The sequence below is a fragment of the Achroia grisella genome, unplaced genomic scaffold, assembly GCF_030625045.1.
Source record: "Achroia grisella isolate CSIRO2021 unplaced genomic scaffold, CSIRO_AGI_Agris_v1 utg149, whole genome shotgun sequence".
Classification (NCBI taxonomy): Eukaryota; Metazoa; Arthropoda; class Insecta; order Lepidoptera; family Pyralidae; genus Achroia; species Achroia grisella.
This window is the reverse complement of record NW_026712644.1, coordinates 3,604,442-3,621,699: the sequence shown is the minus strand read 5'-3', so window position 1 is coordinate 3,621,699 and position 17,258 is coordinate 3,604,442. Positions and strand designations below refer to the sequence as shown.

Sequence of the window (17,258 nt, the reverse complement as noted above, 5' to 3'; positions counted from 1 at the left end):
ATTTTTTTTAAAAAGCAAAAACATACGGAGCTAATGTTTACTGTGATAGCAGCGCCATCTGATATGATATTAGTATATTATAAATATTATTTGTTTTTAAGGTATTTTTTTTTTATATGATAATGGAATGGTGCACCCGCCAGCGCTATCGGTTTACGCTGGCGGGGCACCAGTGGAGGATGATAAGATGAGCATGAGGTCAGGTCAGTTAGCACATCGTGATAAATTCTCCGGGAATTTATTACGATTTCCAGGGGGAACCGCGTGGAGGTCAACCTGACATGGTACATTGCTAGTAATGAGTCCACATTATTAACAATGTTTTGAAGGTATTAAAAAAGGCTCAATATGAAATCTAAAGAGCATGATTCCTAAATACCAAATCAGTATAATTTCCAAGTAGAAGACGTCAGGTCAGACAGAAGATATGTAATTTCATCTCTACTCTATGAATGAAGTATTGAGATGTACTCTGTCTCGCTCGCACTCACGGCTGACCGGCGCTGTCTCTTTCTACACTTAAGAGGCCCTTTGTAGCGCTGGAGAGGACAGAAATGGTGTGGAGTAGACATGGAAATAATATAATATATAAAAACCTAAGACATAGAAGCGAAAACTTTGTCTTAAGTTAGTTAAGATCAAAGAAAAACGGCTGCAGGAATTAATATTATTATTTCATTAATAGTCACAACATCTTATACTAAAGAAAGTTGATAAAATAACCGCAAATGCATGTTTTTATTTCATAATTCCAATTAGCTAAAAATATTAAAAAAAAACTATTTTTTTTATATTAGTTATTACAATTCTTATTGTAATTAATAATAATATTGTTAGTATAATTGCATAAATTTAGTTTATCAACAAAATAATAGATAGTATAATACACATGTTTTTTTGGTGTATGTATTTAGAAGAAAAAACATATAAGTTAAAAATTACTAACAAATGATTGATGCCAAAATAAATGTCTTTATTATTGTTACTAGATACCAACCACGGGTGTATATGTATCTAAACATCTATACATATAAATAAAATTGGAATGTCTGTTTGTAATATTGAAATAACCGTTTTTACTACATGCATATGAATATAAATACCGTACACACACCAAAATAACATTTTTTACAATTTTTGTCTGTCTGTATGTTTGACCGGCTAATCTCTGAAATGGCTGGCCCAATTTTGACGGGACTTTTATTGGCAGGTAGCTGATGTAGTAAGGAGTAATTTAGGCTACTTTTATTTTAGAAAAAAAAAGCAAAATTCCACGCGGACGAAGTCGTGAGCACATCTAGTTATAAATATAAACCTTCCTCTTGAATCACTCTAACTATTAAAAAAAAACGCTTCAAAATCCGTTGCGTAGTTTTAAAGATTTAAGCATATATATAGGGACGGACAGACAGCGACAGCAACTTTGTTTTATACTATGTAATGATAAAAGCGACTCCATAGTAGCTCTTGTTCCTCTAGGCAGCAGTACATCACTGTGCACTAGCCCTAATCACACGCCAACTCACTTGTTGAAATATACATATATATGTAGTATACTATATGTAAGTACATATAAAGGGTGTTGGTGGCCATGTTTTTTTCCATCTTGATTTATAACTGGTGGATAAGATAGCGAATAAAGAGGGTATATACATTATCTTAAAAATATTATAAACGAAGTTTGTAAGTATGAATGGATGTATGTTACTCTTTCACGCAAAAACTACTAAACGGATTATGACAAAACTTTACAGTAATATAGCTTATACATCAGATTAACACATAGATAATATTTAATATTAAAACTGGCTGCCCACCCCGGCTTCGCACGGGTGTACATGTATTATACATATAAACCTTCCTCTTGAATCACTCTATCTATTAAAAAAACCGCTTCAAAATCCGTTGCGTAGTTTTAAAGATTTAAGCATACATAGGGACAGACAGCGACAGCGACTTTGTTTTATACTATGTAATGATTTACAGTTAGTACATAATATACATAGCAAACACCCAGACCGATACAAACAATCATACTCATGAATACAAATGTTTGTACCATGCGAGGAATCGAACCCACGACCATTGAAATTAGTCGTTCGTGGTCCACTATGTTTATAATATTGCTATGTTTATCTAAATATATATAACTCAAAGGTGACTGACATAGTGATCTATCAATGCACAGCCCAAACCACTGGACGGATCGGGCTGAAATTTGGCATGCAGGTAGATGTTATGACGTAGGCATCCGCTATGAAAGGATTTTGATTAATTCTACCCTCAAGAGAATAAAATAGGGGATGAAAGTTTTTATGAAACTTTTTCAATTTTAAACTGATCGGGCTGAGACTTTGCATGCATAAAGCTACTATAACGTAGGTATATACATTCCTGTAAATCTTAATCCTTATAATATTACTAGCTTTTGCCCGCGGCTTCGCTCATGTTAATTTATCCCCTTAGGGGTGGAATTTATCAAAATTCATTCTTAGGGGATGCTAAGAATGAATTTTGATAAATTCCACCCCTAAGGGGATAAATTAACATGAGCGAAGCCGCGGGCAAAAGCTAGTAATATTATAAGGATTAAGATTTACAGGAATGTATCTATATATGTATTTATATCAGTTGTCTAGGACTCATAACACAAGCTTTACTTACCTTGGGACTAGATGGCGCTGTGTGAATTGTCCTGAGATTATTATTATTTCTAACGAAATTTATGATATCATATGGTAAATGAAAGGTCACTGAGAAATTATGATTAATTGTGAGTTAGCTAATGTTCAGATTTATTACCCTTGACGAGGGGTAATTGGATGGGGTCGCGGTAGAATGCTCACACGACCCCATTGTACGTCAATATTGATATTTGTCATACTCGTGAACGGCTGCTGGGAGTATTCTGTTCAAGTTACTGATTACACTATTTACTTTTGATAAAATTGCAATAGCATATGCTGGTGGTCGTCAGTCTTTATTATTTAATTTGATTTTTAAAAAACCAATATTTTCTACCCCCTCCCCAATACATTCAAAAGACCTAATATCGGGCTTCTCGACCAAATACTCCAATAGATTACTGCTATTGAGTAAAAACAACATATTCATGATGACTAGGGCCCTCACAGGACACTGCAAATTGAACAAGCATATGGCTAAGCTAGGCCTATGCACGACAAGTATCTGCAGATTCTGCCAAACTGAAGAGGAAACGCCGCTTCACATCCTATGTGGTTGTAGCCCACTCATGCATAAACGAAATATCTCCTTTGGAAAGTATACACTCTTTCCCGAGGAGATAAAAACGATCGCTCCTAAGAATATCCTTCAATTCTTGTCCCTGACGGGTCTAGGTAGCGAACTTTGAAAAAGGGCGAGCACAATAGATCTATGTAGGTCGCAGTGCTACAGGTGCTACACATCTACCAAACAACCCAAAAAAAAAATACCCCCTCCCCAGTCTATACGACAGCTATATGTATATACTGTCTTTCTAGGAATCACATTAGATAATAAAACACAATGGGGTGCACAAATTCAAAGTCTTGCAGCGAAACTGAGTTCAGCAGCTTTTGCCGTGCGTAAGGTTAGACAGTACACTGATACTGATACTGCTAGATTGGTCTATTTCAGTTATTTTCATAGTTTACTCTTTTATGGTATTATTATGGGGAAAAGCGGCAGATATTAAAAATATATTCATATTACAAAAACGTGCCATTCGAGCGATCTACTGTATGAAGAGTCGTGACTCATTAAGAGAGAAATTCAAAGAGGCAAATATTCTCACCGTTGCTTCTCAATTTATATATTCAAATATCCTATATGTTCATAAAAATCTTGACTTATTTCCAAAAAACGGCAATATTCATAATGTTAATACTAGATTTAAAAACAAACTTCTGTCCCCAAGTATCGTTTAGAAAAAGTCAATAGGTCTTTTATGGGAATAGGTATAAAAATTTACAATAAGATACCAAAGGATATATTGGAATTACCCTTAAATAAATTCAAAACATCTGTTAAATCATATTTACTGAGCAAGGCCTATTACTCACTAAACGATTACTTGAATGACGAGCGTGCATGGCAATAGTTTTCATGTACGGGATTTTCATTTAATGTTAGACATAGACACCTATATAAATACCTATGCATTGTAAATAAAAGTAATTCAATTGAGTTTCTTGCCAGTTCTTCTCAATTGGATCTATATACCGAACTGGACGGTAGGGAAAAAAAATTATAACGTAAAAACTTGACGTTCATAAGCGGCTAAAATGTCCTACATGATAAATGATTTTTGAATTTGAATTTGAACATATCGCATATATCACGGGGAGTGTTCTGAGGAATTGTTCGGATTAATACCAGCTGCTGAGTTTCACCACCGTACCACCCGCCAGAAACTGAAATACCATCCTGATCATCTTTATAAATGGCGGTCTTTCACAGTGCGGTTTTCTAGAAACTTTTTGCCTCGCACAACCACATTGTGGAATCACCTTCCAGCAATGGTATTTCCGAACCGATACGATATTGAAACCTTCAAGAAAAGAGCTTATTCCTTTTTAAAAGGCCGACAACGTACTTGCAATTCTGGTGTTGCGGGTGCTCATGGGCGGCGGTAATCACTTACCATCAGGTGAGACGCATGCTCGTTTGTCTCCTGCGTTATAAAAAAAAAAGTTATCACTTACTACCAGTAGGAATGTCCAATTTTTTTTTTATTGGGTTGTTTGGGCTACTGTCAGGTGTATCACTGCGACCTACATAGATCTATTGTGCTCGCCCTTTTTCAGAGCTCGCTACCTAGACCCGTCAAGAATTGAAGGATATTCTTAGGAGCGATGGTATTTATCTCCTCAGGATATAGTGTATACTTTCCAAAGGAGATATTACGTTTATGCATGAGTGGGCTACAACCACATAGGATGTGTAGTGCCGTTTCCTCTCCAGTTTAGCAGAATCTGCAGATTTTACTCGCGAAGAGAACTTAAGACATCACCCAACTGCCTATAACTTCATGTTGTCCTGGTACTTTCACTGTATCACACTTATTATTTTACGAGGATGGTAACAACCTGGACCGTCCAACTGATGGTAAGTGGTAACTGTCGCCTATAAATTGGGTGAGGGGGTTATTGGTAATAGGGAACCCCAATAGTGTCAGGTTTTTTTTATAACATTATAATGTAATGGTGCCCCCTCCTGCGCTAACGGTATACGCTGGCGGGGCACCAGTGGAGGATGATAGGCAGGTCAGTTCAGTTAGCCCATCGTGACATTTCATCAAGAATATATCCTGGTTACCAGGGGTAACCGCGTGGAGGTCGACCCAACATGGTACATACATTGCTAGCAATGGGGCCAATGCTAGCAATGGGTCCCCGTTACTGATCTAACTGCTATTAAATTATAGGCGACAAACCCTCGAGCGAAATATAGTATATCTACATTGAAAGAATAGAATTGTACTTATTACTGTAGAGAGAGATAGCATAACTATTCTCTATGTGTTAGACAAGGACACCGCTACAAATTAAGGACCTCTCCCGTGGCACTGAAAGCAAAGAGATGTAACTGTCATTTTTATAGGTTTTATTGTATTATTTTATTTATTGCCGTCCGATGATTATGTTAGAAACCGACTTAGAAATTAGATGGTTGTGTGTTTTTCATCTATATGAATATTATTTATGCGATATAATATTTAGATCTTAAATGAAGATTAATTGTTGAAAATCATGGATAACGCTGTATGTAATAATATATATATATAACATAGTTTTAATAATGTGGAAATCTGATAACATATTTTTAACTTTTCATAGGTACTAAATTGTAAAATGTATGGCCGATTTAAAATTATAAAAATACATATAATTAATATGCCATAAGACTGCCTATTGTTTCAATTTATGTATATTTCCATTTTTTTTTGGTATGTAATTGGTGCATAAAGAGTAATAGAAAATACAAAATAATTGAATTTAATTGCTTACATACATAGGTACTGTTTATATATTAGATATTAGGCTTCATTTTTTCCAAATAAAAGAATGTAGACATATCTAGAAAGATTTAGAATTTCCCTTTTAAAATCAATATGATTTACAAACCATTATTCCAATATTAAATACTTCATAATCTAAGATTATTCAAAACTCACTCTCAATTTGTAATTATGCATTACATTATGTAGGATATTTTACCCGCCCCGATTTCGTCCCCTCCGATCGATTCAAACGGGGATCGAAATTACGACGGTCTGAGCCGAGGTTCGAACCCCTAGTGGTGCCTTCAGACTAAAGTCGTATCCGTCAGGCGGGAGTTGGCCTTCAGCCGCTCCGTAAGTCCTTCCGTGGGTTTGGAGTGCCATCTGCACTCGCCCCTAACGTCCGGTGAAGCTGTAAAGGCCAGCTGCGGCCAATAGCATTAGAGTAGTCCGAAAAAAAAAACCGATTTCGCACGGTAGATGTGTATTATACATATAAATCTTCCTCTTGAATCACGCTATCTATTGCTGAAAACTGCATTAAAATCCGTTTCGTAGTTTAAGAGATATAAACTAAACGAATAGTCAGCGGAAGTGAATTCATTACCTATATTGTAAATATGTCAATTTGTGGAATAAAGTACTAGTTAAGGAAGTCATAACAACAACTAACTACATAACTAACTTTTTTCGGCGGGTTGTTCTTAATCAAGTGACATATTTTTTTATAATTTAACTTCTAAACTTAATATTTATTTAGAATTTATTTCAATTATATTACAAAATTAGTAGTGATTATTATTACTTTATATTCAATACACATCATTTGTTGGAGTCAGCACTTTCCTATATGTACTTGAGAAGTTACACCACTGCACCGACATGCTGGTAACTTTTACACCATTTCACTTGAACTTTTCATCTGGAATTTATTAATTAACACAATATAAACTTACAGCTAATTGCCAACACGTTTATATTTTAAAACTATTTATACTACTTAAAATTATATGATGATAAATATATTCTTATTTTAGTAATTATGGAAGGCAAGGCTTCTGTATAAACGTCAGCATCTTGGACCTCTGAATCTTGGAATCACTGAATCACATTACACACAGTACTACAGTTGAACATGGTCAACTTAGAAGATAGTGCAGAGACTCAACGCACCCTTGAGGTTACCTTATTACAAAGGATGCAAAAATTTGAAGTCCAAGTCAAGGCATCTAAAGAAGGATCAACACAGCAAGCATCCATCAGTGATATCTCTAGAATAAAAAATATTAATTTAAAAAGAAAAAGAAAATATTAATTTTTCAAGTTACGTACTTTTCTTTTACTGTGAAACGCGCACTTTCAGCGGGAACCTGTAGCTGTATAAAAACTTATATACAATTCTATACCTTACGTCATAGCTTATAAGTCCCAAAGTCCTCTACGAGTCAAATCAATCCATGAACACTTATCATACACTGAAAAAGCAACCTTAACATAACCGCAATATGACCAGATTCGTATAATGTGCAATACTGTGGTTTGATAAGGGATGTCCGCTGAAATGAGACCTCCCCCGGCTCTAGTGGGGTCGTAAAACCAGTAATATAAGGGGGATCGCTCGTTTATATCAGAGGTCAAGCATTAATGGACGGGTCGAAGTCGGATTTTGAATTTGGAATTGTGCGTGTTGAAATACAGTAGTCGCTGCCCGATCTCCTTGAAGCGAGGGCGTCTCGGACAAGAAATAATTTTTCTTTTTTAAATAAAAAAAAATAAATATAGTTTTTTATTCGAAGAAGATGAAAGGCCATGTATTGAAGAGTTTTATTTAGAGTAAGTATTATAGATTCATTTAAAATTATATAATTAAGAGAGTTTAATCTTTTTAATATTAATGTACTTTGGTATTGGTAGAATGGAAATGCATATACATATATCGACTAAGGACTCGCCCCGTCTTCGCACGGATATTTCGAATAAATCATACAAAACCGTATAATAATGTAATAGGACAATTCACACAGCGCCATCTAGTCATAAGTTAAGCTATATAAAGCGTGTTATAGATACTAGACAACTGTTTTTTTTGCAAATACATACACAATATACATAGAAAACCGTGCGAGGAATTAAACCCGCGACCATCGGAAGTGAGGCGGTGTGCTAAACAGCTAGACCGTCGAGACCGTCAACTATATAAATATTTTTGTATTTTGACTTTTGGAACTGGAATTCCAAAACAAACTGTTTAATTGCTTATATGTATGTATACATACGTATGTACCTATATTAGAAACATATTTAACTACTAGCTGTACACGGACGAAGTTGCGTAGAATTTAATTTTTCTAAAAGAAAAGAAATTTTCTAAAATGAGGGTAGCCTAAGTTACTCCTTATTACATCAGCTATCTGCCAATAAAAGTTCCGTCAAAATCGGTTCAGCCATTTCATAGATTTGCCGGAACAAACAGACAGATAGACAAAAATTGTAAAAAATGTTATTTTGGTGTATGTACCGTATTTATATTCATATGCATGTAGTAAAAAACAGTTGTTTCAATGTTACAAACAGCCACTCCAATTTTATTTATATGTATAAATTTTAAAATTCACTTATCTACCAAAAGTCATATTAAAACAGAAATATAAATAATTTTTATTCAAATAAACTTAATACAAGCACTTTTAAATTGCCACATTTCGGAACGCAGACTCATCACAAGAAGAATGAACAAGAAACTTGCGTGCTGCTCTTTTAAATAGACAATATTTCTAATTAACAAGGAGTAGGCATGCGACATTCATTGTTCTAAATAAATTCACGTTAACAAGTATTAAATAGAAATATAGATTACAAATAAATACGCACTCAATCTTTGTTCAATCAGATAACATTGTCAGCGCTATGAAATTTAAGTTAGATTTATTTCTACAAAAACTATTATTATTTATTACAAAAAAATTGAAGAATTCGTTAACGATAATAATGTTTTTATAGGAAAACTTTAAATCCATAGCACTGACAATATTATCTGATTACATTAATAATGAGTGCGTAGCGACTTCTATGTTGATTATCGCATGCCTCTTACTTGTTATACTGTAATTATTTATATAAAAAAACATATATTAAAAAGAGCAACACACAAGTTTCTTGCTCATTCTTCTTGTGATGAATCTGCATTCCGAATGAGTGGTAGAATCAAAATATGACTATTCAAAAGTGCTTGTAATGAGTTTATTTGAATAAAGATTATTTCTATTTCTATTAACAAAAGAGATTATCATCATTACAAAGTATAAAACAAAGTCGCTGTCGGTGTCTGTATGTATTCTTAAATTATTAAAACTACGCAAGTCACTGTCCGTCCCTATGTTCAGACATTGGCTATTTTTTATTTCACAAATTATCTCTAAAGGGATGAAATTGGGGATGAAAGGTTGTGCTAATAGCTAGTACTTCATTTCTCTGTCTATTTCATCTTGGATTATAGTCATGGCTGTATATTACTATTATTCTATAGGCAGGTGGTAGAACGAGCACGGAAAAAATAATCTCTAAAGGGATGAAATAGGGGTTGAAACTTTCTGCCTAGTATTTTATTTCTGTACCTACTCTATCTTGGATTATAGTCATGGTTATGTGTTACTACACGACGAGCGTGCATGGCAATAGTTGTTCATGCACGGGATTTTCATTTACTGTTAGACATAGACACCTATATAAATATACATTGTAAATAAACTGGCTTTTAAAAAAGAAAATGTAATTCAATTGAGTTTCTTGCCAGTTCTTCTCAATTGGATCTATATACCGAACTGGACGGTAGGGAAAAAAATTATAATGTAAAAACTTGACGTTCATAAGCGACTAAAATGTCCTGAATGAATAAATGATTTTTGAATTTTGAATTTTACATGGGCAGTTGGTAGAACTGGAAAGGGATGAAATAGGGGATGAAGTTTGTGGCTAGTATTTTATTTCTCTATATATATATATATATATATATATATATAACTCAAAGGTAACTGACATAGTGATCTATCAACGCGCAGCCCAAACCACTGGACGGATCGGGCTGAAATTTGGCATGCAGGTAGATGTTATGACGTAGGCATCCGCTAAGAAAGAATTTTGATTAATTCTACCCCCAAGGGGATAAAATAGGGGATGAAAGTTTGTATGAAACTTTGTCAATTTTAAACCGATCGCGCTGAGACTTTGCATGCATAAAGCTACTATGACGTAGAGATTCCCTGAGAAAGGATTTTGACAAATTCCACCCCTAAGGGGATAAATTAACGCGAACGAAGCCGCGGGCAAAAGTTAGTCTATCTATATTATTCTATACCAGACTAAGTCCATTAGGCCTCTTGAGAAATCAACAGAGATTTTCCATTTGATTTTCCGTTTTATCTGTCGCAAACGTTTTATTCTCGCTCCGGGAATTAAGGTAAGTAGTTAATCCATAGAGATTGTTACGGATACGGGAGTGCGGGATGCTGTAATGAGATGAGATGAATCTTTATACAGACGTCTAATAAAAATCTTGTAGATTACAACTTATTTATAACATTTATTCATATATAAACTAAAACGCACTTAAATCTATATTAATTTATACTAATATTGTATTTAAACTAACTATTTACCCGTGACTTTATCTGCGTGAAATATATATTTTTTTTTATTTCAATAAATTAAATTTCTAATTTTAAAGTAGCCTAAGTTACGCTATATAAAATTAGATAGCAGCGAGTGAAAAACCATCAGCATACTAATATTGTATTTAAACTAACTATTTACCCGTGACTTTATCTGCGTGAAATATATATTTTTTTTTATTTCAATAAATTAAATTTCTAATTTTAAAGTAGCCTAAGTTACGCTATATAAAATTAGATAGCAGCGAGTGAAAAACCATCAGCATACTAATATTGTATTTAAACTAACTATTTACCCGTGACTTTATCTGCGTGAAATATATATTTTTTTATTTCAATAAATTAAATTTCTAATTTTAAAGTAGCCTAAGTTACGCTATATAAAATTAGATAGCAGCGAGTGAAAGTCCCATCAAAATCGGTCTAGTCGTTTCAGAGATTAGCAATAGTAGTTTTTTTTTAATGACGTAAGCACTGTATATAGTTTCATATGCATTTAGTGAAACTGTTAACAAGCAGACACTTTAATTTTATTTATTTGTATACTAGCTGTACCCGCGGCTTCGTCCGCATGGAATTTAACTTTATTTTTCTAAAATAAAAATAGCCTAAGTTACTCCTTATTACATCAGCTACCTGCCAAAATAAGTCCCGTCCAAAATCCATTTCAGAGATTATCCGGAACAAACAGACAGAAAGAGAAAAATTGTAAAAAATGTTATTTTGGTGTATGACCGAATTTATATTGATATGCATGTAGTAAAAACAGTTATTTCAATAGTACAAACAGACACTCCGATTTTATTTATATGTATAGAATTTATGTTAAATAGCAGATTAAGGACATTAGGCTGTATGACCGCAGTTCCCTTTGCCTTTCCGTTAAAGGGTCAACAGAAAAAGAAAATAGAATGACAGATAAAAATGCAACTATTTTAATTTGCGTTTCCAAGGCGAAGGCACCACTCAGCCAGCGCTGGATGCGTATCATTAGCGTCCGCGCTCATTTCCCGCCATTTTCATATTCCATAGACCATTGTCAGCTGTCATTTTTTAGTTTTAATTGAGGCGATATTTCAACGGCATTCAGCCAGTTTTTATTGTGGATGGCACAGAAGAATTAATACAATCATTTTATCATTCTTTTACATTCAATAATCTTTTTAAAGTAATAGAATAGAATAGAATAGAATAGAAAATCATTTATTCAAATAAACTTACATTGAAGCACTTTTGAATAGTCATTACATTTTTTTTAATCTACCGCTCGTTCGGAAAGCTGTCTCATCACAAGAAGAACGAGCAAGAAACTTGCGTGTTGCTCTTTTAAATAATTTCATTATTACTTTACATTTTTAAGTTTAAGTGTGTGAATACAAACCACCAATTAGCACTAATTCTATTAAATACTCAAATAGAAATAATATTGAATATATAACCAACTGGTTAAACAATTAATAAGAGGAAATCAGTCATAGTGATTAGAGCAGACCAGTCCCTACAAGCAGCTAATATATCGTGATTAAATATAAAAATGACATTTTTCATTATTGGAAGCTAGAATTGCCTCCTTTTATATAAGTCAATTAAATTAACCACGCCGTCTTAATCATTATCTAAATACTTTTAAAATTATACACTACTTACTTCTTACTTCTGTGTAAATTTAAAACTTTAAAGGAAAAATAATCCGTCATACTCGTGAACGAGTGCTGCTTGTAGGGACTGGTCTGCTCTTATCACCACGACTGATTTAATGTTATTGTATATTTATATTTGACCCTAATAAATTAGTGCTGGTTGGTAGTTTGTATACACATGTCTCGACTTGTAAAATGTGAACTTACAATGATTATTTAATAGAGCAACACACAAGTTTCTTGCTCGTTTATTCTTGTCTTGTGATGAGACAGCTTTCCGAACAAATGGTAGATAAAAAAAAATTGTTGTGTCTATTCAAAAGTGCTTAAATTAAGTTTATTTGAATAAATTATTTTCTATTCTAATCTATTCTATTCTTAAGAATTGTTACTGGATGTATTAGCTGATACTATACTAGATGCATTTTTTTTTGTGGATGATAATGAAATGGTGCTCCCGCCTGCGCTAACGGTTTACGCTGGCGGGGTACCAGTGGAGGATGATAAGATGAATATGAGGTTAGGTCAGTTAGCCCATCGTGACAAATTCACTTATAACAATGGCTTCCAGGAGGAACCGCGTGGAGGTCGACCTAACATGGTACATTGCTAGCAATGGGGGCTCCCATTACTAACAATCTCCTTTCCCCCTAGCTGTCATATTAGGGTATCCAATAGGTAGTGTAATTATTACACTATTTGTCATACTGTAGATTTATTTGACTTCCATAAGTGTCTGTGGTGGACCTATATGAATAAAGATATTTCGAAATTTTGAATTTTTGAATATTGTATGACATAGGTGTTATTTATGTAATTTTAATTGATGGTAATGGAATGCTGCACCGCTCAAGCGGGTGCATTGAGCGGTGCAGCATTCCATTATCATTGAGCGGTGCAGCATTCCATTATCATCTTTTCAAGTTTCTTCCTTTTTTCTTGCTTCAAGTTTCGTTCTTCTTGTGATGAGACAGCTTTCCGAACGAGCGGTAGATTAAAAAATGTAATGACTATTCAAAAGTGCTTCAATGTAAGTTTATTTGAATAAATGATTTTCTATTCTATTCTATTCATCAATAACAATGGTATACGCTGGCGGGGCACCAGTGGAGGATGATAGGAAGAATATGTGGTCAGGTCAGTTAGCCCATCGTGACAAATTCACTAGGAATATATCACGTTATAATTGTTTTAAACACGCCCAGCCGTTTCCGGCGTGTAAAAATTACAAATATACTTTAAACTAGCTGTTCCCGCGACTTCGTCCGCGTGGAATTTAACTTTATTTTTCTAAAATAAAAGTAGCCTAAGTTACTCCTATGTAATAAGGAGCTACCTGCCCAAAAAAGTCCCGTCAAAATCGGTCCAGCCATTTCAAACATTAGCCGGAAGAAACAGGCAGACAGACAGAAAAAATTGTAAAAAATGTTATTTTGGTGTATGTACCGTATTTATATTCATATGCATGTAGTAAAAAACGGTTATTTCAATATTACAAACAGACACTCCAATTTTATTCATATGTATAGATTACATATAATCTGATAAGTACCTGAAAAATTGTATAATAGGTGTATCTAGTTGGTCCACAGATTAACAGCACGCGTAGAGGAAGTATCTCGCACGATTACCTAATCTACACCTATTTACGGCTGTTATCCTGCAATTTATCTAATAAACCAGTTTTTGCCAGCGGCTTCGCTCGCGTTAATTTATCCCCTTAGGGGTGTAATTTATCAAAATCCTTTCTTAGGGGATGCCTACGTCATAGTAGCTTTATGTATGCAAAGTCTCAGCCCGATCGGTTTAAAATTGACAAAGTTTCATACAAACTTTCATCCCCTATTTTATCCCTTTGGGGGTAGAATTAATCAAAATCCTTTCTTAGGGGATGCCTACGTCATAGTAGCTTTATGCATGCAAAGTCTCAGACGATCGGTTTAAAATTGACAAAGTTTCATACAAACTTTCATCCCCTATTTTATCCCCTTGGGGGTAGAATTAATCAAAATCCCTTCTTAGCGGATGCCTACGTCATAACATCTACCTGCATGCCAAATTTCAGCCCGATCCGTCCAGTGGTTTCGACTTCAGTGGTCCGACTTCGTCTGCGTGAAATTGAACTTTATTTTTCTAAAATAAAAGTAGCTTAAGTTACTCCTTATTACATCAGGTACCTGCCAAAAAAAGCCCCGTCGAAATCGGTTCACCCATTTCGGGGAGTAGCCGGAACAAACAGACAGGCAGATAAAAATTGTAAAAAATGTTATTTCTGTGTATATACCGTATTTATATTCATATGCATGTAGTAAAAAACATTTATTTCAATATTACAAACAGACACTCATTTTATTTATATGTATAGATTTATTATCTTTCGTATATATGTATGTTAGTCTGTAAAGGTATTTATGATATGGGCCATTACAATTATGAATTAAATAAATAAATAACCCTGGACGATTAACACAGCGCCATCTAGTCCCAAGTTAAGCTAGCTAAAGCATGTGTTATGGGCATTAGATAATGGATACAAATACATAGATTTTTTCTGCCGTGCGAGGAATCGAACCCGCGACCATCGTAAGTAAGTCGGTGTGCTACACCACTAGAACACCGTGAGGCCGTCAATTAAATAAAAATAACAAATATTCTTTCCATCCAGGTTTAGTATCCTTACCTATCCACCATGGGAGTCGCGTCTGATGGCTTCGGGGGCAGCTGGCGCGCGAAGATCGACGCCTGCCGCGAGTCCAGGAAGCTGGTGCTGATCATCGTGGCCATAGCTCTACTCCTTGACAACATGCTCCTCACCACTGTCGGTAAGTAACCTCTGTGCAGTTATCTTTGCCTGGTAATTTGTTGGTAATACAACTTTATGTAAAATATGAATTATTTGAATTATCCTACTAATCTTTTTGCTAACAAGGGGGATGGGGGTTAAATAATTGTAATAAATCTGCTTACGTAATACTAGAACTACCCCTAAAGTTTAAATAAATAAATAAAAATACAATGATAACGTATCACTTGTTATACACTGTTTACGCCAGAAACGATCTATTAGCAACATTATGCAATACTTATAATTATTGCTAAGAATATATTTTAGGCGCTTTGTAATTTATAATTAATTTAATTTAAATTTATTCAAATACACGTCCCGTCAACATCGATGTATATGCCATATTATTTTAAAAGACTTGAACCATTTAATAATACCTACATACACCCTTTATACATCTATTTAGACAAACAACAAGGCTTTACCTGCCTCTATACACTTCACCCAAGATGGCCGCCCAATCAGATGAGTGGCTCATCTCTAATTCATTAGATGCCCCCTTTGATTTTTCCGACTCGACACAAGCGCCGACCTATTTCTGTAGCTTCTTTGTGATGAATCAAAGAATATAGAGTCTAGACGTAATAGAAACAGATATAAAAGAAAGAAAGAAAGAAAATAATTATCTTTTTAACACACTTGGTATGGAATGATGAATTTATAAAATATATTATTGAAAGCAATAGGGAGAAGGGAAGACCAAGGAAAATAGCAAGAGCTCCACCGACAAGAGCGTCGCTCTTAAATTATGAATGTATGATCATGCTAATATTACAAACGTGAAAGTTTGTGACTATGGATGAACAGATGGATGTATCTTTTTTTCCTCGACTGGCAACATTACCGATAACTGTCTTTGTCAGCTAATTACTTTTATCTAATTTATTACTCAATTTTTTTAGTGTAATTGATATAATTAGTGAGTTTAAGCTATAAAAAGTATCGATTGTTGTTTGTGTTCATTTTTATATAGTATTTGTGTACAAAAATCGACACATAAATATTTCTTACCGGTCAACTGTCAAAGTTCGTAATAAACTTTTATTTACATCAATCTTGTACATGTTATGGCTTAATTCAATTTAAATTATTATAACATTCCTTTATTATTACTTATTTTGTAATACTTGTTAATTTTGTGGTAACTTTAAAAGTGAATTACAGTTGTGCGTCGAGAAAATTTTAAATACATAGCACTGACAATATTATTTGACTACACTAATAATGAGTGCGTAGCGATTTCTATGTTGATTATCGCATGCCTCTTACTTGTTACACTGTAATTATTTATATAAAAAAAACATCTATTAAAAAGAGCAACACACAAGTTTCTTGCTCATTCTTCTTGTGATGAATCTGCATTCCGAGTGGTAGAATCAAAATATGACTATTCAAAAGTGCTTGTGTTTGAATATTGTGCATGAGTTTATTTGAATAAAGATTATTTCTATTTCTATTTCTATTTCTATGGTTGGATGGATGTTTGAGTAACAAACATGCAAAAACTACTTAACGGATTTTGATGAAACTTTACAGTTATATAGCTTATATATCAGAATAACACATACGGTATAAACATGCGAATGAAACCGCAGGCACAGTTTATAAAATGTAAATCTGTTCAATCATATTTATTGAGCAAAGCCTAACTCACTAAACGACAAACATGCATGGCAATAGTTGTTCATGTACTGGATTTTCATTTAATGTTAGACATAGACACCTATATATATACATGGTAAATAAACTGGCTTTTAAAAAAATTCATTCAGTTGAGTTTCTTGCCAGTTCTTCTCAATTGAATTGAATTTAAGTAAATCAATATTTATTTAAAAGAGCAACACACACGTTTCTTACTTTTCTTGTGATGATCTGCATTCCGAATAAGCGGTAGAATAAAAAAAAAACTTGACTATTCAAAAGTGCTTATATTAAGTTTATTTGAATAAAGATTATTTCTATTTCTACTTCTAGAATATGTATACTGAACTAGATATATATATAACTAGATATCTAGGTATAACGTTAGGGAAAAAATATTAAAAGACAAAACTTAACGATCATACGCGGTTATAATAATTTTACATGAATAAATTATACAT

General features: G+C 33.8%; 1 protein-coding gene across 1 annotated transcript in view; it reads left to right on the top strand.

Annotated features, from left to right (window-relative positions):
- Nucleotides 1-17,258, top strand: part of LOC131855729 (synaptic vesicular amine transporter) — a 98,319-nt gene that overhangs the window by 54,635 nt on the left and 26,426 nt on the right. Inside the window, exon 3 of the mRNA XM_059207027.1 lies at nt 14,977-15,133. Within this exon, the coding sequence (XP_059063010.1) occupies nt 15,001-15,133 (133 nt within the window). The 5' untranslated portion in view covers nt 14,977-15,000. The remainder of the gene's footprint in view (nt 1-14,976; nt 15,134-17,258) is intronic.